This window comes from Trachemys scripta, chromosome 14 (assembly GCF_013100865.1).
Source record: "Trachemys scripta elegans isolate TJP31775 chromosome 14, CAS_Tse_1.0, whole genome shotgun sequence".
Taxonomy (NCBI): Eukaryota; Metazoa; Chordata; order Testudines; family Emydidae; genus Trachemys; species Trachemys scripta.
Window position 1 is genome coordinate 12,066,637 of NC_048311.1, and position 8,417 is coordinate 12,075,053.

The following is an 8,417-nucleotide window of genomic DNA, read 5'->3' on the forward strand; positions in this document are numbered from 1 at the left end:
ATCAGCCTGGGGGAATTTTTACCTAGGGAAAATGACCTGTCCATGAGAGAAGTGGAATATTCCTTGGGAGCTCATGTGAAAACACTGGAGCCAGTCCCTGGGCACAGGGGGAGGTTCAGGGAATCAGATAGAGGGGGATACATAAAGTCAGACCAGTTTCTGCCCAGCCTGCTTATTAGTGCCTTTCTGGGGCTGGGTTCGCCGGGATGTTCTTTCCCCATGCAGAACACCCCACTCTCTCAGTATTAAAGAGGATTCATAGCCGATACACTGGGGGAGCGATCATTTTCCCCCCTCCCCCCCGCCCTGGGAGAGCTGGGCAAATAACTGGTTTCTTTAGTCATCTACCAATTCCAAAAAATCAATTTCCAAAATTTTCCGCAAATCAAAAAGTTGAAAAAAAAATTCAGTTGGTGTTGAACTAAGCATTTTGTCTGACCCAAAATGAAACATTTAACTTTGGTTTGGGCTTTTTTTTTTTTTTTTAAAGAAATGCTTTGGTCAGAAAATGTTGAAACGTTTGGAGTTTTGGGGGATTTTCGGGGAATTCAAGAAAAGTTTGTGAAATATCTTGGTCAAGCCAAATCTACTAAAATTCTTTCAGGGGGTCAACAAGCATTTGGACAAGGGGGATCCAGTGGATATAGTGTATTTAGATTTTCAGAAAGCCTTTGACAAGGTCCCTCACCAAAGACTCTTAAGCAAAATAAGCAGTCATGGGATAAGAGGGAAGGTCTTTTTGTGGATTGAGAACTGGTTAAAAGATAGGAAACAAAGGATAGGAATAAATGGTCAGTTTTCAGAATGGAGAGAGGTAAATAGTGGTGTCCCCCAGGGATCTGTACTGGGCTCAGTCCTATTTAACATATTCATAAATGATCTGGAAAAAGGGGTAAACAGTGAGGTGTCAATTTGCAGATGATACAAAACTACTCAAGATAGTTAAGTCCCAGGCAAACTGTGAAGAGCTACAAAAGGATCTAACAAAACTGGGTGAGTGGGCAAAAAAATGGCAGATGAAATTCAATGTTGATAAACACAAAGTAATGCACATTGGAAAACATAATCCTAACTATACATATACAATGACGGGGTCTAAATTAGCTGTTACCACTCAAAGAGATCTTGGAGTCATTGTGGATAGTGCTCTGAAATCATCCACTTAATGTGCAGCGGTAGTCAAAAAAGCAAACAGAATGTTGGGAATCATTAAGAAAGGGATAAATAATAAGACAGAAAATATCATATTGTCTCTATATAAATCCATGGTACACCCACACACCTTGAATACTGCGAGCAGATGTGGTCACCCCATCTCAAAAAAGATATATTGGAATTGGAAAAGGTTCAGAAAAGGGCAACAAGAATGATTAGGGGTATAGAATGGCTTCCATATGAGGAGAGAATAAGAAGACTGGGACTTTTCAGCTTGGAAAAGAGACGACTAAGGGGGGATATGATACAGGTCTATAAAATCATGAGTGGTATAGAGAAAGTAAATAAGGAAGTGTTATTTACTCCTTCTCATAATACAAGAACAAGGGGCCACCAAATGAAATTAATGGGTAGCAGGTTTAAAACAAACACAAGAAAGTATTTTTTTCACACAATGCACTGTCAACCTCTGGAACTCCTTGCCAGAGGGTGTTGTGAAGGCCAATACTATAACGGGGTTCAAAGGAGAGCTAGATAGATTCATGGAAGATAGGTCCATCAATGGCTATTAGCCAGGATCGGCAGGAATGGTGTCCCTAGCCTCTGTTTGCCAGAAGCTGGGATTGGGTGATAGGGCATGGATCACTTGATGATAACTTGTCTGTTCGTTCCCTTTGGGGCACCTGCGATTGGCCACTGTCAGAGGACAGGATACTGGGCTTGATGGACCTTTGGTCTGACCCAGTATGGCCGTTCTTATGTTATATTTTTCAACAACAAAGTGTAAGTGGAGAAATTCCCCCAGCTCTATGTCAGGGCACTATGGGGTGGTTTTTAATGTAATGCGAGGAACAAACCCCATGAAAACGACATGGTTCTTAGAATACATTGTCTTTATAACACGGCTGGTCTCTGTTTGCATAGGAGCTCAGAGCCAGGAGGATGGAGAGCATTGAAGTGCAGTCTGCAGCATCCGTGGGAGATCCTTTCCTTTCCTGTCTCAGCTGGCCAAGCCTTCCCTTGGCAGAACAGGGGCAGTTGGTGTTTCCCTTACACGTCCTTGACCACAACTATCATTGATCGGCTTTGGGTGTCTTTCTTTTTCACCTCTGCCCAGATGTCGGAGAGGTCCTGGATGAACTGCTGGATCTGGGGTGGAGAAGAGAGATGGCAGGGCTGGAGGTTTAGGACTGCTTGGAATGGCTTTTTCAGCATGAATGGCAAGTGTTTGGCTGCTCTGAAAGGCACATTTCCCATGGCTTTAAATTGGGCTGCAGAGGAGGAGGACTGGACATTTGCATCCCCAGCTCAGAGCAAGTGGGATGGCTCTCTGGGGGCCAGTCTTTGAGGGCAGGGAGCCAGCTAATGAAAGCATGGAGCAATGGCCCAGATACACAAGGGATTTGTAGCCAGTTCAGTCACCCGCCGTCCAATTCATCCAGCCTTGTGCCTCCACACATAGACCCTCCTTCCCCTGCACTGGCCCCTCTCTGGGGCAAGAGGGGACCAGGGTCAATTCAGACTCCATGCTCATTTATTGCTGGTGTTCACCCCCCTCTGCTCTGCCAACGGCACCCCAGCTATGTCCTAGAGAGTCCCCTCCAGGATGGGGTGAGGTGCCTGAGACACTCTGTTTTCTCCTGGCCCTCTCTTCTGCAGAGCCTGCAGCCGGGGCAGGTGCTGCTCTCCTTCCCTGAGCCCGGGGTGAGGGGTGGGCATCAGCCTGGCTGTACCATATCCAGCTGCTTGTGGGTGTCCTCCACGGGCACACTCAAGGTCTCCTTCAGTTGCTTGCTCACGCTCTGGAAGAGGTTCAGGGTGGCCATCTTGATGGTGCCCAGCATGAGGGTTTTCTTGGCAGCTGTGTTCTGGATGTGGGCCCAGCGAGACTCCTGCAGAGAGAGGAGAGGACAGCAGAAATCATGGAAATACGCTGCTCAGCAGAGAGGCTGGCGAAGCACTGGAGATGCCAATATGATAGCGGCCCATCTGCTACCTGGGCAGTACCCACCCTTGCCCTGGACACTACACAGCATCAATCTGTCCTTTCACTTCCATTCACATCTGGAAAAGTCTCGGCTCGGCTCGGGATCATGAGCCCTAGCTGGTGAACATCATTAAGGGAATTCAGCAGCGTAGTGGCAAGTTCCCAGAATGCACCTGCACAAGCAGGTCAGAGTTCACAAGAGCTGGTTTGGGGAGCTAAGTCTAGTGAGCATGGTGCAGAGGGGAGATGTATGGACAGTCCGGGAGCACTGGAAAGGGCTGGGGAAATCTAAAAAATACCCTGCTAAAGGGGCAGCATATGCAGATTGTAATGCCACTGGGAAAGAAAAACAATCCACACCAGCAGCAGCAGCCAGTGTGCCTTCATCAGGGACTGTTCAAAGAGGTAATGGTACAAATCTAACAGTACTAGAAATAGGGAAGGAACCAGAACCAAACAATGAGACAGGATGAGTTGCATTTGGAAGGTTTTCTTCACTTTTGTTGTGATTTTAAACGAAAGCTTGGACTGCAGAGCACAATTCTGCGGCCACTTCTAAAACAGGGGGAATTATGCAGCTATTTACTCAGGCACGTCATCCCATCACTCACAGGGCCCTGGCTACCAACCATGAACTGGGAGGACCATGACAACTAGCTGCAAGTATCTAAAGGGTATAAATAGAAAATAGGGAGCAGAAAGGGATGAATCAAGGGGTATAATTTGGAGTCATGGATTACAACTGGTCAAAGAAAAGACTGAACATATGCAAAACCATATCCATGCTGAGGTTTCTGAGCCCTGGGATCGTCATCCAAGGGCCTGGTGAAAGCCCCAAGCCTTGACGCCTTTACAGCTACATTAGACAAAGCCATGGAGGCCTTCCTGTGGGGAACAATCCAGCCCTGGCGCTGGGGGGATAGATTGGATATGACCAAATAGGTCTCTCATATCCCAGCAGTCTGGTCTAAATTAGAAAAAATGCCCCCAGGTCATGCCATTGCTTTATTGTCACCCTCAGGCACCCCCTAGTGTAGATGCACAGTGACCCTGACTCAGCAACAACAGCCTAACATGACGTGTGGGCGGAGTCCCACTGGCCCACGGTTCAGTACTCCGATGAATCAGGGCCTTACGTTGGGTTACGCCTCTCTTAAATCAGTCTAGCTTAGGTCGCCAGGCAGAACCAACGCAGGCAAGACTTAAATCGTGGCAAGGGTTTGCCCTGATGTAGATGGACTGATTTGAAATCGACCTAGTGAAACTTTCCTGCTATGCACAAGGGTTAACGTGTATGATTCTGTGACCCACCAGCACCCTGAAACCCAGGGTCTGTTCTCCTGGCCCAGTGCAGTCACAGATTGAACCCTGGGGTGATCCATTGGGTCAGGGGCGAGGCACTCACCCAGCAAATAGGGTTGCAGTATCCTGCTGCCTTGCCAGCCTTCTGTCCCACCACTGCCCAGCAAGCTGGGGGAGTTCACCTGCCTGCGTCTGGGGGGAGGAAGAGGGCTGCCTCGGGGCGCATGTATGGGAACTCCCCTTACCCAGACGATGACATCGCTGCGGGCACGGTCGAAGCGCATCTGCAGGCGCGCCAGCTTGTTGTTGTGCTGCAGGATCTCGTCGTCCTTCTCCTCCGTGTAGTGCGACAGGCGCACCTTCGCCTGCTCGATCATCTCCAGCCCCTCCTGCGCCGACTGCATGAGATCCTGGTGCATGCCCACCAGCGTCTTGTACCGGCCAATGACTTCCCGTATCTCCTCAAACTGCAGCACAGCACCCTGGGCATTACTGCCCCATAGCCCAGCACGGCGCACGGGAGCCTATCACACTGCCACTTGGTGGCCCTGATACCCAGCCCAGGCAGGGAAGGACATCCCGTCCCCTCTAATGGGAGAATAGCACATCTGCCCCAGAGTATCCTTATCACACCAGCGCATCTCCTGTGCCCTAGCTTCATTATCACCCCATCCCAGGAAAATATCACACCTCCCCCAGCCTGAGTATCCCACGCATACATGGGAGGGCCCTACTCATCCCAGCCTTACCCTCTGTTCCCTTGGCCAGGCCCCTGGGGTCCCACCTCCACTTTGCTAAAACCTTCAGCCCCTTCCCTAGGTCCCTCCCACATGGCCCTGCTCCCCTCTCTGGGTCCTTGCTAGCACGAGGGAAACCCATCTCAGCTCCTCTATGCTCTCTGCACTAACCCAGCTGCAGGGAACCCTGGGCCCTGCCTCATCTTCTCCTGAGACTTTTGCCCCTGCCTATGGTCCCATCTCAGCTCCCCATCTCAGCACGTGGGAGCCCCTAGCATCCAGGCTCACCTCCGACACCTCGACCACTTTCTCCAGGTACTTGTTGAAGATGGAGTACTGCTGCAGCTTGTTGGAGAGCCGCTGGTGCTCCTGTTTTAGGACTGCCATGTCCAGCTTGGCCTTGGCCAGCTCCTTCACCCTCTGTTTCTTCAGCTCTTTCTCTTTGTTGGCTTTCTTCAGGGCTCGAATTCGCTTTTGATCATTTTCCTAGCAATCCCCCCGCCACCACCCCAGAAAGGAAACCCCAGACAAGAGATGTGGGAGGTTAGCAATGTGACTGCATCATAAGGAGATGCCTCCTATCCAGACCCACGCCCCTCCAACATCAGCAGTACTTGGAAGAGGAGAGAGACTATGGAGGGGTGGAAGGGGGGGGGAGATGAAGCCTGGATGAGCCATGATCACGCCAATGGACAGCAATGGAACTAGACAGTCACCAGCAGCTGGGATGGGGTCCCATAGCTTCCACAGCCATTGGCACCTGGTCCTAAGGAGGGCTGCAGAGAACACCCTGCTACCAGCACTGAGGGAAGATGTTGGCTGAGACTTTGGGATGGATGCCACTTAAGCTGGACATGACAAAGCTGGTGTTGAAGGCTCATGGCAACATAGAGCAACCCACCCCTACCCAGCCCCTCCCGAGACCATCTCTGGCTGTGATACAGAGTGGAGGGGCCCTGGTGGATAAAGTCGTGGCTACTGCCTTGAAACATCAATTCCTGTTCTATGCTGAGAAGAGATTCAAGAAGTCATGGGTGTGTGAGGTGTATCACGGAGGAGCCCTCTACACATAATGGGAAAAGGTGGCTTCATTACAGCTTAGGGGTATGTGCGGGTGTATCACGGAGGAGCCCTCTACACATAATGGGAACAGGCGGCTGTGTTACAGCCAGGGATGGCTCTATGTATTTTGCCACCCCAAGCACGGCAGTGAGGCAGGCTTCTGCGGCAGGCTTGCGGGTGGTCCACTGGTAACGTGGATTCGGCGACATGCATGTGGGAGTTCCGCTGGACCCGCGCCTTCGGTGTACGCGCCGCCGAATTGCCGCCGAAACCGCGGGACCGGCGGACTTCCCTCAGGCATGCTGCTGAAGGCAGCCTGACTGCCGCCCTCACGGCGACCAGCAGGCCGCCCCCCGCAGCTTGCCATCCCAGGCACACACTTGGTGCGCTGGTGCCTGGAGCTGCCCCTGGTTACAGCTCAGGGGTGTGTGTGGGTGTACCACAGAGGAGATGTTCACATGTAATGGAAACAGGTGGCTGTGTTACAGCTCAGGGGCATGTTATGTGAGTGCTGCAGGACCGGTTGTACCTGTATGAACTGCTCAAATTTCTTTATATAAGCCTTCAGCTGAATCTCCTTGGCCCTGAGCTCCTCCCATCGGTTATTCAGGGCTTCCATCCTTGTCCGGAAAGCCTACAGGGATCATGGAGAAAGGCCAAAGGTGAGCCAGCTACTCTGATCCAGTGAGCTCCCCTTCCAGTGCCAATAGTCAGTGGTCCCCCACCCTGACCCTCCAAAGCAGGGCCAGAGGGAGAGATTTTGTGCTGTACCTCTCAGGGGGTGCCTGAGGAGACTGGACCCAGCAGGAGGTGGAGGGCACAGAGCAGGGTGTGCATGGCTCTGAAGAAGCCCAGCTGGTAGCTGGTGCTGTGGGTCATAACAATCATGGCAAGGGTCCCTCACGAACGCCTCTCACCTCCTTCTGAGCCTCCATAGCCCTGTGCACCAGTGTGGCCTCTTTCTTCTTCTCCAGCAGCCGAATGGATGGCGATGGGGATTGCTCCTCCGGCGCTGGGAATTTCCTGCCGTAAAGATACAAAAGTGTTCCCCGTGGGGCTGTCTGTGGCCGAGCCCGTGAGCTCAGTGCTGCCTGCCCATCGCAAGGGAGATGGCCTTGCTGTTCGCTCGGCCTGTGCCCTGGAGGCTCTGAGCTACTCGGGAGGGCTCAGGCAGCACCACGTGTGGATGAAGCCCAGGGCCCCATGAGCATGGAGACTGAATTCTACTCGTGCCAGGAGGGGAGGGGAAAGGTGGAGGGAGGGCAAGGGAAGGTGGGAGAGGGAGAGATGGTGGAGAGACAATAAAGCAGGAGGGATATTGTGGAAGGACTGGAGGTGGGGAGGAAGAAGAGAAGGAGGTGGGTGTACGAGGCAGAGGAAGGTGGAATTGTGGAAGGCCATAGAAGTGGGGGGAGGGAGAGCAAGAGGATGGGATGGGGAGGGGAGCGTTTTACTCACATCAGCAGCTTCAGGAGCTTCTGCCCATACTGCATGCGGAAATACTCCGACAGGTCCTCTTCCTCCATGGTGGTCATAGTGTCTGCTCCCCCGGCGAGCCCTGCTCTGGCCCAACCTATGCAGCCTCTCCCTGGGGCCCAGCTCAGCTGCCGTATGTGGGAGTCAGCGGGCTGGAGTGGGATGCACCCACAGTCCCTGAGCGCCTCCCTCCTGCTCTTCCCAAGGCCCTCTCTTCCCCTCCCTCCTTGTCGGAACCCCCAGCAGACAGAGGCTTGGTGGCTGGCTCCACGTACCGTTGGAATCCATGGAACCCCAGCAGCCAGGGTTGGACAATGCCAAGTGGTTACTTAGCAACCTTAATGCTCCTGTCCCTTAAGGAGAAATTTGTTCTCATCTGGCTGGGCTGCAGGGAGCCACCACCCCAGTCCCCAGCTCCACTGCTGCATCCTCCCCTTCTCTTCCATGTCCCCTTGGGGAAGGGAGGAATCGGATGAGCCTCACAGGAGGCCCATGTCAGCAGGGCTGAAAGCCCGGTGCTTAGCCTGTGCTCCTCCTGCTGGCCCCCATGCATCGTGTCGCTAAGCCTGTTGAGCTGGCAGTGGCCATCACATGAGAAAGGGGAGGAAGAGGGAAAGCTGTCAAGGGTTTAGCCATAACATATATGGTGGCTTTGTAAGGACGGAGCATTATTGCTGCCAGAGTTCATGGGACGGCAG

At 52.4% G+C, this 8,417-nt stretch overlaps 1 protein-coding gene across 1 annotated transcript; it reads right to left on the reverse strand.

Moving 5' to 3' along the window:
- Positions 1-1,892: 1,892 nt before the first annotated feature.
- On the reverse strand, positions 1,893-7,855 carry CCDC42 (coiled-coil domain containing 42). Its single transcript, XM_034790030.1, has 7 exons — positions 7,702-7,855; positions 7,161-7,266; positions 6,773-6,877; positions 5,470-5,667; positions 4,690-4,911; positions 2,889-3,047; positions 1,893-2,304 (listed from the first exon to the last, which is right to left on the reverse strand). Exons 1-7 carry the CDS (start codon positions 7,776-7,778, stop codon positions 2,206-2,208), a joined length of 966 nt encoding a protein of 321 aa, XP_034645921.1. The 5' UTR covers positions 7,779-7,855; the 3' UTR covers positions 1,893-2,205.
- Positions 7,856-8,417: the final 562 nt, after the last annotated feature.

What these genes read in the sequence shown, in the direction of transcription:
- CCDC42 (XM_034790030.1), bottom strand. Translation starts at nt 7,778, where the DNA reads ATGACCACCATGGAGGAAGAGGACCTGTCGGAGTATTTCCGCATGCAG. An exon ending in AAGCTCCTGAAGCTGCTGAT is followed by an intron (nt 7,267 to 7,701) that starts GTGAGTAAAACG and finishes TCTTTACGGCAG; the next exon opens with GAAATTCCCAGCGCCGGAGG. An exon ending in CTATGGAGGCTCAGAAGGAG is followed by an intron (nt 6,878 to 7,160) that starts GTGAGAGGCGTT and finishes TGATCCCTGTAG; the next exon opens with GCTTTCCGGACAAGGATGGA.